This window comes from Oncorhynchus nerka, linkage group LG20, assembly GCF_034236695.1.
Source record: "Oncorhynchus nerka isolate Pitt River linkage group LG20, Oner_Uvic_2.0, whole genome shotgun sequence".
NCBI classification, from domain to species: Eukaryota; Metazoa; Chordata; class Actinopteri; order Salmoniformes; family Salmonidae; genus Oncorhynchus; species Oncorhynchus nerka.
In genome coordinates this window covers 280,177-294,476 of record NC_088415.1, presented here as the reverse complement: position 1 = coordinate 294,476, position 14,300 = coordinate 280,177, and the positions used below count along the sequence as shown (strand labels likewise).

At 54.3% G+C, this 14,300-nt stretch overlaps 1 protein-coding gene across 1 annotated transcript in view; it reads right to left on the bottom strand.

Moving 5' to 3' along the window:
- The window catches only part of LOC115120532 (constitutive coactivator of PPAR-gamma-like protein 2), a 119,198-nt gene that overhangs the window by 49,799 nt on the left and 55,099 nt on the right, over positions 1-14,300 (bottom strand). The window contains 1 exon segment of the mRNA XM_065005105.1: positions 1,866-2,100. Coding sequence (XP_064861177.1) covers positions 1,866-2,100 — 235 coding nt within the window.

Sequence of the window (14,300 nt, the reverse complement as noted above, 5' to 3'; positions counted from 1 at the left end):
TACATCAGTCCTGTGTTACCTTGGTCAGTATGTGGTATATCTGTGGATACATCAGTCCTCTGTGTCTGTTACCTTGGTCAGTATGTGGTATATCTGTGGATACATCAGTCCTCTGTGTCTGTTACCTTGGTCAGTATGTGGTATATCTGTGGATACGTCAGTCCTCTGTGTCTGTTACCTTGGTTAGTATGTGGTATATCTGTGGATACATCAGTCCTCTGTTACCTTGGTCAGTATGTGGTATATCTGTGGATACATCAGTCCTCTGTGTCTGTTACCTTGGTCAGTATGTGGTATATCTGTGGATACATCAGTCCTGTGTTACCTTGGTCAGTATGTGGTATATCTGTGGATACATCAGTCCTCTGTGTCTGTTACCTTGGTCAGTATGTGGTATATCTGTGGATACATCAGTCCTCTGTGTCTGTTACCTTGGTCAGTATGTGGTATATCTGTGGATACGTCAGTCCTCTGTGTCTGTTACCTTGGTTAGTATGTGGTATATCTGTGGATACATCAGTCCTCTGTTACCTTGGTCAGTATGTGTTATATCTGTGGATACATCAGTCCTCTGTTACCTTGGTCAGTATGTGGTATATCTGTGGATACATCAGTCCTCTGTTACCTTGGTCAGTATGTGGTATATCTGTGGACACATCAGTCCACTGTGTCTGTTACCTTGGTCAGTATGTGGTATATCTGTGGATACGTCAGTCCTCTGTCTGTTATCTTGGTTAGTATGTGGTATATCTGTGGATACATCAGTCCTCTGTTACCTTGGTCAGTATGTGGTATATCTGTGGATACATCAGTCCTCTGTTACCTTGGTCAGTATGTGGTATATCTGTGGATACATCAGTCCTCTGTTACCTTGGTCAGTATGTGGTATATCTGTGGACACATCAGTCCACTGTGTCTGTTACCTTGGTCAGTATGTGGTATATCTGTGGATACATCAGTCCTCTGTGTCTGTTACCTTGGTCAGTATGTGGTATATCTGTGGATACATCAGTCCTGTGTGTCTGTTACCTTGGTCAGTATGTGGTATATCTGTGGATACATCAGTCCTCTGTGTCTGTTACCTTGGTCAGTATGTGGTATATCTGTGGATACATCAGTCCTGTGTGTCTGTTACCTTGGTCAGTATGTGGTATATCTCTGGATACATCAGTCCACTGTGTCTGTTACCTTGGTCAGTATGTGGTATATCTGTGGATACATCAGTCCTGTGTTACCTTGGTCACTATGTGGTATATCTGTGGATACATCAGTCCTGTGTGTCTGTTACCTTGGTCAGTATGTGGTATATCTGTGGATACATCAGTCCTGTGTGTCTGTTACCTTGGTCAGTATGTGGTATATCTCTGGATACATCAGTCCTCTGTGTCTGTTACCTTGGTCAGTATGTGGTATATCTCTGGATACATCAGTCCTCTGTGTCTGTTACCTTGGTCAGTATGTGGTATATCTGTGGATACATCAGTCCTCTGTGTCTGTTACCTAGGTCAGTATGTGGTATATCTGTGGATACATCAGTCCTCTGTGTCTGTTACCTTGGTCAGTATGTGGTATATCTGTGGATACATCAGTCCTGTGTTACCTTGGTCAGTATGTGGTATATCTGTGGATACATCAGTCCTGTGTGTCTGTTACCTTGGTCAGTATGTGGTATATCTGTGGATACATCAGTCCTCTGTGTCTGTTACCTTGGTCAGTATGTGGTATATCTGTGGATACATCAGTCCTGTGTGTCTGTTACCTTGGTCAGTATGTGGTATATCTGTGGATACATTAGTCCACTGTGTCTGTTACCTTGGTCAGTATGTGGTATATCTCTGGATACATCAGTCCTCTGTGTCTGTTACCTTGGTCAGTATGTGGTATATCTCTGGATACATCAGTCCTCTGCGATGTCTGTGTTCTGCTACTCTCAACACCTCAGCGCTGATTTGAGGCAGAGGGGGCGTGGTTATGTCCATGTGACTCCGCGTCGCCATTGACAACAGCGATGGAATGTTGGACCCGTTACCGTGGGAACCATCCCCTCCACTCCCCCGACCGGCCGGATCGTCCCACCCGGAGGACTTGTCTGTCAGATGGCTGGGAGAGAGGAGAGAACGGGTTAGTGAGTAGTGAGAGGGGAGAGAGAGAGAGAGAACGGGTTAGTGAGGGGGGAGAGAGAGAGAGAGAACGGGTTAGTGAGGGGGAGAGAGAGAGAGAGAACGGGTTAGTGAGGGGGAGAGAGGGGACAGAACGGGTAAGTGAGGGGAGAGAGGGGGGGAGAGAGGAGAGAGAACGGGTTAGTGGGGGGAGGGAGAGAACGGGTTAGTGAGGGGGAGAGGAGGAGAGAAAGGGGGAGAGAGGAGGAGAGAAAGGGGGAGAGAGAGGAGGAGAGAACGGGTTAGTGAGGGGGAGAGAGGGAGAGAATGGGTTAGTGAGGGGGGAGAGGAGAGAACGGGTTAGTGAGGGGGAGAGAGGAGGAGAGAACGGGTTAGTGAGGGGGAGAGAGGAGGAGAGAACGGGTTAGTGAGGGGGAGAGAGGGAGAGAACGGGTTAGTGAGGGGGAGAGAGGGAGAGAACGGGTTAGTGAGGGGGAGAGAGGAGGAGAGAATGGGTTAGTGAGGGGGGAGAGAGGGAGAGAACGGGTTAGTGAGGGGGAGAGAGGGAGAGAACGGGTTAGTGAGGGGGAGAGAGGGAGAGAACGGGTAAGTGAGGGGAGAGAGGGGGAGAGAGGGGAGAGGGGGAGAGAGAGAGGGGGAGAGGAGGAGAGAAAGGGGGGAGAGAAGAGGAGAGAAAGGGGGAGAGAGGAGAGAATGGGTTAGTGAGGGGGAGAGAGAGAACGGGTTAGTGAGGGGGAGAGAGGAGAGAATGGGTTAGTGAGGGGGAGAGAGGAGGAGAGAAAGGGGGAGAGAAAGGGGAGAGGAGGAGAGAACGGGTTAGTGAGGGGGAGAGAGAGAACGGGTTAGTGAGGGGGAGAGAGGAGAGAATGGGTTAGTGAGGGGGAGAGAGGGAGAGAATGGGTTAGTGAGGGGGAGAGAGGAGGAGAGAAAGGGGGAGAGGAGGAGAGAACGGGTTAGTGAGGGGGAGAGAGGGAGAGAATGGGTTAGTGAGGGGGAGAGGGAGAGAACGGGTTAGTGAGGGGGAGAGAGGGAGGAGAGAAAGGGGGAGAGAGGAGAGAATGGGTTAGTGAGGGGGAGAGAGGGAGAGAGGGGGGAGAGAGGAGAGAAGGGTTAGTGAGGGGGAGAGAGGAGGAGAGAAAGGGGGAGAGAGGAGGAGAGAACGGGTTAGTGAGGGGGAGAGAGGGAGAGAATGGGTTAGTGAGGGGGAGAGGGAGAGAGAGGGGGGAGAGGAGGAGAGAACGGGTTAGTGAGGGGGAGAGAGGAGGAGAGAAATGGGTTAGTGAGGGGGAGAGAGGAGGAGAGAAACGGGTTAGTGAGGGGGAGAGAGGGAGAGAACGGGTTAGTGAGGGGGAGAGAGGAGAGAAAGGGGGAGAGAGGAAGAGAGAACGGGTTAGTGAGGGGGAGAGAGGAGGAGAGAACGGGTTAGTGAGGGGAGAGAGGAGAGAAAGGGGGAGAGAGGAGGAGAGAATGGGTTAGTGAGGGGGAGAGAGGAGGAGAGAACGGGTTAGTGAGGGGGGAGAGAGGGAGAGAACGGGTTAGTGAGGGGGGAGAGAAAGGGTTAGTGAGGGGGAGAGAGGAGGAGAGAATGGGTTAGTGAGGGGGAGAGAGGGAGAGAACGGGTTAGTGAGGGGGAGAGAGGAGGAGAGAAAGGTGGGAGAGAGGAGGAGAGAAAGGGGGAGAGACGAGGAGAGAAAGGGGGAGAGACGAGGAGAAAGGGGGAGAGAGGAGGAGAGAATGGGTTAGTGAGGGGGAGTGAGAGAAACGGGTTAGTGAGGGGGAAGAGAGTGAGAGAACGGGTTAGTGAGGGGGGAGAGAGAGAGGGTTAGTGAGGGAGGAGAGAAAGGGGGAGAGAGGAGGAGAGAATGGGTTAGTGAGGGGGAGAGGAGGAGAGAAAGGGGGAGAGACGAGGAGAGAAAGGGGGAGAGAGGAGGGGAGAGAGGAGGAGAGAATGGGTTAGTGAGGGGGAGAGAGGAGGAGAGAAAGGGGGAGAGAACGGGTTAGTGAGGGGGAGGAGGGGGAGAGAAAGGTGGAGAGAACGGGTTAGAGAGGGGGGGAGAGAGGGGGAGAGAGGAGGAGAGAACGGGTTAGTGAAGGGGGAGAGAGAGAGGGTTAGTGAGGGAGGAGAGAAAGGGGGAGAGAGGAGGAGAGAAAGGGGGAGAGAGGAGAGAGAAAGGGGGAGAGAGGAGGAGAGAGGGAGATAATGGGTTAGTGAGGGGGAGAGAGAAAGGGTTAGTGAGGGGGAGAGAGAGGGGGGAGAGAACGGGTTAGTGAGAGAGGGAGAGAACGGGTTAGTGAGGGGGAGAGAGGGAGAGAACGAGTTAGTGAGGGGGAGATAGGGAGAAGGGGGAGAGAACGGGTTAGTGAGGGGGAGAGAGGAGGAGAGAAAGGGTTAGTGAGGGGGAGAGAACGGGTTAGTGAGGGGGAGAGAGGAGGGGGAGAGGAGGAGAGAACGGGTTAGTGAGGGGGGAGAGAGGAGGAGAGAAAGGGGGAGAGGAGGGAGAGAATGGGTTAGTGAGGGGGAGAGAGGGAGAGAACGGGTTAGTGAGGGGGGAGAGGAGGAGAGAAAGGGGGAGAGAGGGAGAGAATGGGTTAGTGAGGGGGAGAGAGGAGGAGAGAAAGGGTTAGTGAGGGGGGAGAGAGGAGGAGAGAACGGTTAGTGAGGGGGAGAGAGGGAGAGAACGGGTTAGTGAGGGGGAGAGAGGAGAGAAAGGGGGAGAGAGGAAGAGAGAACGGGTTAGTGAGGGGGAGAGAGGAGGAGAGAACGGGTTAGTGAGGGGGGAGAGAGGAGAGAAAGGGGGAGAGAGGAGGAGAGAAATGGGTTAGTGAGGGGGAGAGAGGAGGAGAGAACGGGTTAGTGAGGGGGAGAGAGGGAGAGAACGGGTTAGTGAGGGGGGGAGAGAGAAAGGGTTAGTGAGGGGGAGAGAGGAGGAGAGAATGGGTTAGTGAGGGGGAGAGAGGGAGAGAACGGGGTTAGTGAGGGGGAGAGAGGAGGAGAGAAAGGTGGGAGAGAGGAGGAGAGAAAGGGGGGAGAGACGAGGAGAGAAAGGGGGAGAGACGAGGAGAAAGGGGGAGAGGGAGGAGAGAATGGGTTAGTGAGGGGGAGTGAGAGAACGGGTTAGTGAGGGGGAAGAGAGTGAGAGAACGGGTTAGTGAGGGGGAGAGAGAGAGGGTTAGTGAGGGAGGAGAGAAAGGGGGAGAGAGGAGGAGAGAATGGGTTAGTGAGGGGGAGAGGAGGAGAGAAAGGGGGAGAGACGAGGAGAGAAAGGGGGAGAGAGGAGGGGAGAGAGGGGAGAGAATGGGTTAGTGAGGGGGAGAGAGGAGGAGAGAAAGGGGAGAGAACGGGTTAGTGAGGGGGGAGTGAGGAGGAGAGAAAGGTGGAGAGAACGGGTTAGAGAGGGGGGAGAGAGGAGGAGAGAACGGGTTAGTGAAGGGGAGAGAGAGAGAGGGTTAGTGAGGGAGGAGAGAAAGGGGGAGAGAGGAGGAGAGAAAGGGGGAGAGAGAGGAGGAGAGAGGGAGATAATGGGTTAGTGAGGGGGGAGAGAGAAAGGGTTAGTGAGGGGGAGAGAGAGAGGGGGAGAGGAACGGGTTAGTGAGAGAGGGAGAGAACGGGTTAGTGAGGGGGAGAGAGGAGAGAACGAGTTAGTGAGGGGGAGAGAGAGGAGAAGGGGGAGAGAACGGGTTAGTGAGGGGGAGAGAGGAGGAGAGAAAGGGTTAGTGAGGGGGAGAGAGGGGAGAGAACGGGTTAGTGAGGGGGAGAGAGGAGGAGAGAGGAGGAGAGAACGGGTTAGTGAGGGGGAGAGAGGGGGAGAGAGGGGGAGAGAGGGAGAGAATGGGTTAGTGAGGGGGAGAGAGGGAGAGAACGGGTTAGTGAGGGGGAGAGAGGAGGAGAGAAAGGGGGAGAGAGGGAGAGAATGGGTTAGTGAGGGGGAGAGAGGAGGAGAGAAAGGGTTAGTGAGGGGGAGAGAGGGAGAGAACGGGTTAGTGAGGGGGAGAGAGGGAGAGAACGGGTTAGTGAGGGGGGAGAGGAGGAGAGAAAGGGGGAGAGAGAGGGGGAGAGAGAGGAGAGAACGGGTTAGTGAGGAGGGAGAGAGGGGGAGAGAGGAGGAGAGAACGGGTTAGTGAGGGGGAGAGAGGGGGAGAGAGGAGGAGAGAACGGGTTAGTGAGGGGGAGAGGAGAGAAAGGGGGGAGAGAACAGGTTAGTGAGGGGAGAAAGGGTTAGTGAGAAAGGAGAGAGGAGAGAACGGGTTAGTGAGGGGAGAGAGAGAGGGTTAGTGAGAGAGAAGGGTTAGTGAGGGGGAGAGAGGAGGAGAGAACGGGTTAGTGAGGGGGGAGAGGGAGGAGAGAACGGGTTAGTGAGGGGGGAGAGAGGGAGAGAACGGGTTAGTGAGGGGGAGAGAGGGAGAGAACGGGTTAGTGAGGGGGAGAGAGGAGGAGAGAATGGGTTAGTGAGGGGGAGAGAGGGAGAGAACGGGTTAGTGAGGGGGAGAGGGGAGAGAACGGGTTAGTGAGGGGGAGAGAGGAGAGAACGGGTAAGTGAGGGGAGAGAGGGGGGAGAGGGGGAGAGAGAGGGGGAGAGAGGAGAGAAAGGGGGAGAGAAGAGGGAGAAAGGGGGAGAGGAGGAGAGAAAGGGGGAGAGAAAGGGGGAGAGGAGGAGAGAACGGGTTAGTGAGGGGGAGAGAGAGAACGGGTTAGTGAGGGGGAGAGAGGAGAGAATGGGTTAGTGAGGGGGAGAGAGGAGGAGAGAAAGGGGGAGAGAAAGGGGAGAGGAGGAGAGAACGGGTTAGTGAGGGGGAGAGAGAGAACGGGTTAGTGAGGGGGAGAGAGGAGAGAATGGGTTAGTGAGGGGGAGAGAGGGAGAGAATGGGTTAGTGAGGGGGAGAGAGGAGGAGAGAAAGGGGGAGAGGAGGAGAGAACGGGTTAGTGAGGGGGAGAGAGGGAGAGAATGGGTTAGTGAGGGGGGAGAGGGAGAGAACGGGTTAGTGAGGGGGAGAGAGGAGGAGAGAAAGGGGGAGAGAGGAGAGAATGGGTTAGTGAGGGGGAGAGAGGGAGAGAGAGGGGGAGAGAGGAGGAGAGAACGGGTTAGTGAGGGGGAGAGAGGAGGAGAGAAAGGGGGAGAGAGGAGGAGAGAACGGGTTAGTGAGGGGGAGAGAGGGAGATAATGGGTTAGTGAGGGGGAGAGAGGGAGAGAATGGGTTAGTGAGGGGGGAGAGGGAGAGAGAGGGGGAGAGAGGAGGAGAGAACGGGTTAGTGAGGGGGAGAGAGGAGGAGAGAATGGGTTAGTGAGGGGAGAGAGGAGGAGAGAACGGGTTAGTGAGGGGGAGAGAGGGAGAGAACGGGTTAGTGAGGGGGAGAGAGGAGAGAAAGGGGGGAGAGAGGAGGAGAGAAACGGGTTAGTGAGGGGGAGAGAGGGAGAGAAAGGGGGAGAGGGAGGAGAGAATGGGTTAGAGAAGGGGGAGAGAGGAGGAGAGAACGGGTTAGTGAGGGGGAGAGAGGGAGAGAACGGGTTAGTGAGGGGGGAGAGAAAGGGTTAGTGAGGGGGAGAGAGGAGGAGAGAATGGGTTAGTGAGGGGGAGAGAGGGAGAGAACGGGTTAGTGAGGGGGAGAGAGGAGGAGAGAAAGGTGGGAGAGAGGAGGAGAGAAAGGGGGAGAGACGAGGAGAGAAAGGGGGAGAGACGAGGAGAAAGGGGGAGAGAGGAGGAGAGAATGGGTTAGTGAGGGGGAGTGAGAGAACGGGTTAGTGAGGGGGAAGAGAGTGAGAGAACGGGTTAGTGAGGGGGAGAGAGAGAGGGTTAGTGAGGGAGGAGAGAAAGGGGGAGAGAGGAGGAGAGAATGGGTTAGTGAGGGGGAGAGGAGGAGAGAAAGGGGGAGAGACGAGGAGAGAAAGGGGGAGAGAGGAGGGGAGAGAGGAGGAGAGAATGGGTTAGTGAGGGGGAGAGAGGAGGAGAGAAAGGGGGAGAGAACGGGTTAGTGAGGGGGAGGAGGAGGAGAGAAAGGTGGAGAGAACGGGTTAGAGAGGGGGAGAGAGGGGGAGAGAGGAGGAGAGAACGGGTTAGTGAAGGGGGAGAGAGAGAGGGTTAGTGAGGGAGGAGAGAAAGGGGGAGAGAGGAGGAGAGAAAGGGGGAGAGAGGAGGAGAGAAAGGGGGAGAGAGGAGGAGAGAGGGAGATAATGGGTTAGTGAGGGGGGAGAGAGAAAGGGTTAGTGAGGGGGAGAGAGAGAGGGGGAGAGAACGGGTTAGTGAGAGAGGGAGAGAACGGGTTAGTGAGGGGAGAGAGGGAGAGAACGAGTTAGTGAGGGGGGAGAGAGGGAGAAGGGGGAGAGAACGGGTTAGAGAGGGGGAGAAAGGGTTAGGAGGGGGAGAGAAGAGGGTTAGTGAGGGGGAGAGAGGGAGAGAACGGGTTAGTGAGGGGGAGAGAGGGAGAGAAAGAGAGAGGAGAGAATGGGTTAGTGAGGGGGAGAGAGGAGGAGAGAAAGGGGGAGAGAGGGAGAGAATGGGTTAGTGAGGGGGAGAGAGGAGGAGAGAAAGGGTTAGTGAGGGGGAGAGAGGGAGAGAACGGGTTAGTGAGGGGGAGAGAGGGAGAGAACGGGTTAGTGAGGGGGAGAGAGGAGGAGAGAAAGGGGGAGAGAGGAGGAGAGAACGGGTTAGTGAGGGGGAGAGAGGAGAGAACGGGTTAGTGAGGGGAGAGAGGGAGAGAACGGGTTAGTGAGGGGGAGAGAGGGAGAGAAAGGGTTAGTGAGGGGAAGAGGGGGGAGAGAGAGGAGAGAAGGGTTAGGGGAGAGAGAGAGGAGGAGAGAACGGGTTAGTGAGGGGGAGAGAGGGGGGAGAGAGGAGGAGAGAACGGGTTAGTGAGGGGGAGTGAGGAGGAGAGAAAGGGGAGAGAACAGGTTAGTGAGGGAGAGAGAAAGGGTTAGTGAGAAAGGAGAGGAGGAGAGAAACGGGTTAGTGAGGGGGAGAGAGAGAGAATGGGTTAGTGAGGGGGAGAGAGAGAGAAAGGGTTAGTGAGGGGGAGAGGGAGAGAACAGGTTAGTGAGGGGGAGAGAAAGGGTTAGTGAGGGGGAGAGGGGGAGAGAGAAGGAGAGAATGGGTTAGTGAGGGGGGGGAGAGGGGGAGAGAGAAGGAGAGAATGGGTTAGTGAGGGGGAGAGGGAGAGAAAGGGTTAGTGAGGGGAGAGAGGGAGAGAATGGGTTAGTGAGGGGGAGAGAGGGAGAGAATGGGTTAGTGAGGGGGAGAGAGGGAGAGAAAGGGTTAGTGAGGGGGGAGAGAGGGAGAGAAAGGGTTAGTGAGGGGGGAGAGAGGGAGAGAATGGGTTAGTGAGGGGGGAGAGAGGGAGAAATTGGGCACTCGGTCCGCAGGTAGTATTACATTTCATTATAGTACAACGGTTTGATTTGTCTAATCTTAGCAATTTCTTCTTAGCTAGATACATAGCCGTCTTTGTATCATAGATAATTGCGTAATTATCGTATTTCGTCGTCCTAACGCAGTCTACACTGCCCTGCAGCTAGCCAGCTAGCTAACGTCCACCGTTAGCTAGTCCACCGTCTACCGATTAGCAGCACAACTATTACACTCAACTGAACAACTTGATTAGTGTAGTGTTAGCTAGCTACATAGTTGTCTTTGCTGTCTTCGTATCCAAGATAATTGTGTAGTTTAGAGTGTGTAGTTTTAGAGTGATTATCTTAATTTACCGAGGTTAGCTAGCCAGCTATTTGTCGTCCTTAACGTAGGAGACACTGCTAGCTAGCCAACAGCTAGCCAACGTCTACCGAACAGAACTTCCGCACCCAACAATCCGGTCGCATTTCGCTTCGCTCCACAGGTAGTATCACATTTTTCATTTCATTTCATTACAGTACAACGGCTTGATTTGTTTGATCGTAGCTAGCTACCTAGCTAGCTACATAGCCGTCTTTGTATCAAAGATAATTGTGTAGTCTTGAGCGATTTCCTAGGTTAGCTAGCCAGCTATTGTCGTTCTTTTAACGCAACGTAACGTAATCAACACTGCTAGCTAGCCAGCTAGCCCCGAATAGCAGCACAGTAGAAACTATTACACTCAACGGAACGACTTGATTAGTGTAGTGTCAACAACGCAGCCACTGCCAGCTAGCCTACATAGTCAACAACGCAGCCTCTGCCAGCTAGCCTACTTCAGCAGTACTGTATCATTTTAATCATTTTAGTCAATAAGATTCTTGCTACGTAAGCTTAACTTTCTGAACACTCGAGACGTGTAGTCCACTTGTCATTCCAATCTCCTTTGCATTAGCGTAGCCTCTTGTGTAGCCTGTCAACTATGTGTCTGTCTATCCCTGTTCTCTCCTCTCTGCACAGACCATACAAATGCACCACACCGCGTGGCCGCGGCCACCCTAATCTGGTGGTCCCAGCGCGCACGACCCACGTGGACTTCCAGGTCTCCGGTAGCCTCTGGAACTGCCGATCTGCGGCCAACAAGGCAGAGTTCATCTCAGCCTATGCCTCCCTCCAGTCCCTCGACTTCTTGGCACTGACGGAAACATGGATCACCACAGACAACACCGCTACTCCTACTGCTCTCTCTTCGTCCGCCCACGTGCTCTCGCACACCCCGAGAGCTTCTGGTCAGCGGGGTGGTGGCACCGGGATCCTCATCTCTCCCAAGTGGTCATTCTCTCTTTCTCCCCTTACCCATCTGTCTATCGCCTCCTTTGAATTCCATGCTGTCACAGTTACCAGCCCTTTCAAGCTTAACATCCTTATCATTTATCGCCCTCCAGGTTCCCTCGGAGAGTTCACCAATGAGCTTGATGCCTTGATAAGCTCCTTTCCTGAGGACGGCTCACCTCTCACAGTTCTGGGCGACTTTAACCTCCCCACGTCTACCTTTGACTCATTCCTCTCTGCCTCCTTCTTTCCACTCCTCTCCTCTTTTGATCTCACCCTCTCACCTTCCCCCCCTACTCACAAGGCAGGAAATACGCTCGACCTCATCTTTACTAGATGCTGTTCTTCCGCTAACCTCATTGCAAGTCTCCGACCACTACCTTGTATCCTTTTCCCTCTCGCTCTCATCCAACACTTCCCACACTGCCCCTACTCGGATGGGATCGCGCCGTCCCAAACTTCGCTCTCTCTCCCCCGCTACTCTCTCCTCTTCCATCCTATCATCTCTTCCCTCTGCTCATACCTTCTCCAACCTATCTCCTGATTCTGCCTCCTCAACCCTCCTCTCCTCCCTTTCTGCATCCTTTGACTCTCTATGTCCCCTATCCTCCAGGCCGGCTCGGTCCTCCCCTCCCGCTCCGTGGCTCGACGACTCATTGCGAGCTCACAGAACAGGGCTCCGGGCAGCCGAGCGGAAATGGAGGAAAACCCGCCTCCTGCGGACCTGGCATCCTTTCACTCCCTCCTCTCTACATTTTCCTCTTCTGTCTCTGCTGCTAAAGCCACTTTCTACCACTCTAAATTCCAAGCATCTGCCTCTAACCCTAGGAAGCTCTTTGCCACCTTCTCCTCCCTCCTGAATCCTCCTCCCCTCCCCCGCCCTCCTCCTCTCTGCAGATGACTTCGTCAACCATTTTGAAAAGAAGGTCGACGACATCCGATCCTCGTTTGCTAAGTCAAACGACACCGCTGGTTCTGCTCACACTGCCCTACCCTGTGCTCTGACCTCTTTCTCCCCTCTCTCTCCAGATGAAATCTCGCGTCTTGTGACGGCCGCCCGCCCAACAACCTGCCCGCTTGACCCTATCCCCTCCTCTCTTCTCCAGACCATTTCCGGAGACCTTCTCCCTTACCTCACCTCGCTCATCAACTCATCCCTGACCGCTGGCTACGTCCCTTCCGTCTTCAAGAGAGCGAGAGTTGCACCCTTCTGAAAAACCTACACTCGATCCCTCCGATGTCAACAACTACAGACCAGTATCCCTTCTTTCTTTTCTCTCCAAAACTCTTGAACGTGCCGTCCTTGGCCAGCTCTCCCGCTATCTCTCTCAGAATGACCTTCTTGATCCAAATCAGTCAGGTTTCAAGACTAGTCATTCAACTGAGACTGCTCTTCTCTGTATCACGGAGGCACTCCGCACTGCTAAAGCTAACTCTCTCTCCTCTGCTCTCATCCTTCTAGACCTATCGGCTGCCTTCGATACTGTGAACCATCAGATCCTCCTCTCCACCCTCTCTGAGTTGGGCATCTCCGGCGCGGCCCACGCTTGGATTGCGTCCTACCTGACAGGTCGCTCCTACCAGGTGGCGTGGCGAGAATCCGTCTCCACACCACGTGCTCTCACCACTGGTGTCCCCCAGGGCTCTGTTCTAGGCCCTCTCCTATTCTCGCTATACACCAAGTCACTTGGCTCTGTCATAACCTCACATGGTCTCTCCTATCATTGCTATGCAGACGACACACAGTTAATCTTCTCCTTTCCCCCTTCTGATGACCAGGTGGCGAATCACATCTCTGCATGTCTGGCAGACATATCAGTGTGGATGACGGATCACCACCTCAAGCTGAACCTCGGCAAGACGGAGCTGCTCTTCCTCCCGGGGAAGGACTGCCCGTTCCATGATCTCGCCATCACGGTTGACAACTCCATTGTGTCCTCCTCCCAGAGCGCTAAGAACCTTGGCGTGATCCTGGACAACACCCTGTCGTTCTCAACTAACATCAAGGCGGTGGCCCGTTCCTGTAGGTTCATGCTCTACAACATCCGCAGAGTACGACCCTGCCTCACACAGGAAGCGGCACAGGTCCTAATCCAGGCACTTGTCATCTCCCGTCTGGATTACTGCAACTCGCTGTTGGCTGGGCTCCCTGCCTGTGCCATTAAACCCCTACAACTCATCCAGAACGCCGCAGCCCGTCTGGTGTTCAACCTTCCCAAGTTCTCTCACGTCACCCCGCTCCTCCGCTCTCTCCACTGGCTTCCAGTTGAAGCTCGCATCCGCTACAAGACCATGGTGCTTGCCTACGGAGCTGTGAGGGGAACGGCACCTCAGTACCTCCAGGCTCTGATCAGGCCCTACACCCAAACAAGGGCACTGCGTTCATCCACCTCTGGCCTGCTCGCCTCCCTACCACTGAGGAAGTACAGTTCCCGCTCCGGCCCAGTCAAAACTGTTCGCTGCTCTGGCCCCCAATGGTGGAACAAACTCCCTCACGACGCCAGGACAGCGGAGTCAATCACCACCTTCCGGAGACACCTGAAATCCCACCTCTTTAAGGAATACCTAGGATAGGATAAAGTAATCCCTCTCACCCCCCTTAAAAGATTTAGATGCACTACTGTTCCACTGGATGTCATAAGGTGAATCCACCAATTTGTAAGTCGCTCTGGATAAGAGCGTCTGCTAAATGACTTAAATGTAAATAATGTTAAATGGGAGAGAGGGGGGGAGAGAGAGGGAGAGAAAGGGTTAGTGAGGGGGGAGAGAGGGAGAGAACGGGTTAGTGAGGGGGGAGAGAGGGAGAGAACGGGTTAGTGAGGGGGAGAGAGGGAGAGAATGGGTTAGTGAGGGGGAGAGTGAGAGGGTTAGTGGGGGAGAGAGAGTGAGAGGGTTAGTGGGGGAGAGAGTGAGAGGGTTAGTGGGGGAGAGAGTGAGAGGGTTAGTGGGGGAGAGAGTGAGAGGGTTAGTGGGGGGGAGAAGAGAGGGAGAGAGTTAGTGCTAACTAAGACTAAAACAATGTTATAGTAACAGTAGCAACGTCACAGCACACAGACCTTCATGAATAACCTATGAGTTGTGTGTGTGTGTGTGTGTGTAAGTGTGTGTGTGTGGGTTAGGGTTAGCGCTCCAAACACTGGCCCCTGATTGGCTACGTCATGGATGCCCCCACGCTCCAAACACTGGCCCCTGATTGGCTACGTCATGGATGCCCCCACGCTCCAAACACTGGCCCCTGATTGGCTACATCATGGATGGTCCAAACACTGGCCCCTGATTGACTACATCATGGATGCTCCAAACACTGGCGCCTGATTGACTACATCATGGATGCTCCAAACACTGGCCCCTGATTGGTTACGTCATGGATGCTCCAAACACTGGCCCCTGATTGGCTACGTCATGGATGCCCCCACGCTCCAAACACTGGCCCCTGATTGGCTACGTCATGGATGCCCCCACGCTCCAAACACTGGCCCCTGATTGGCTACATCATGGATGCTCCAAACACTGGCCCCTGATTGACTACAT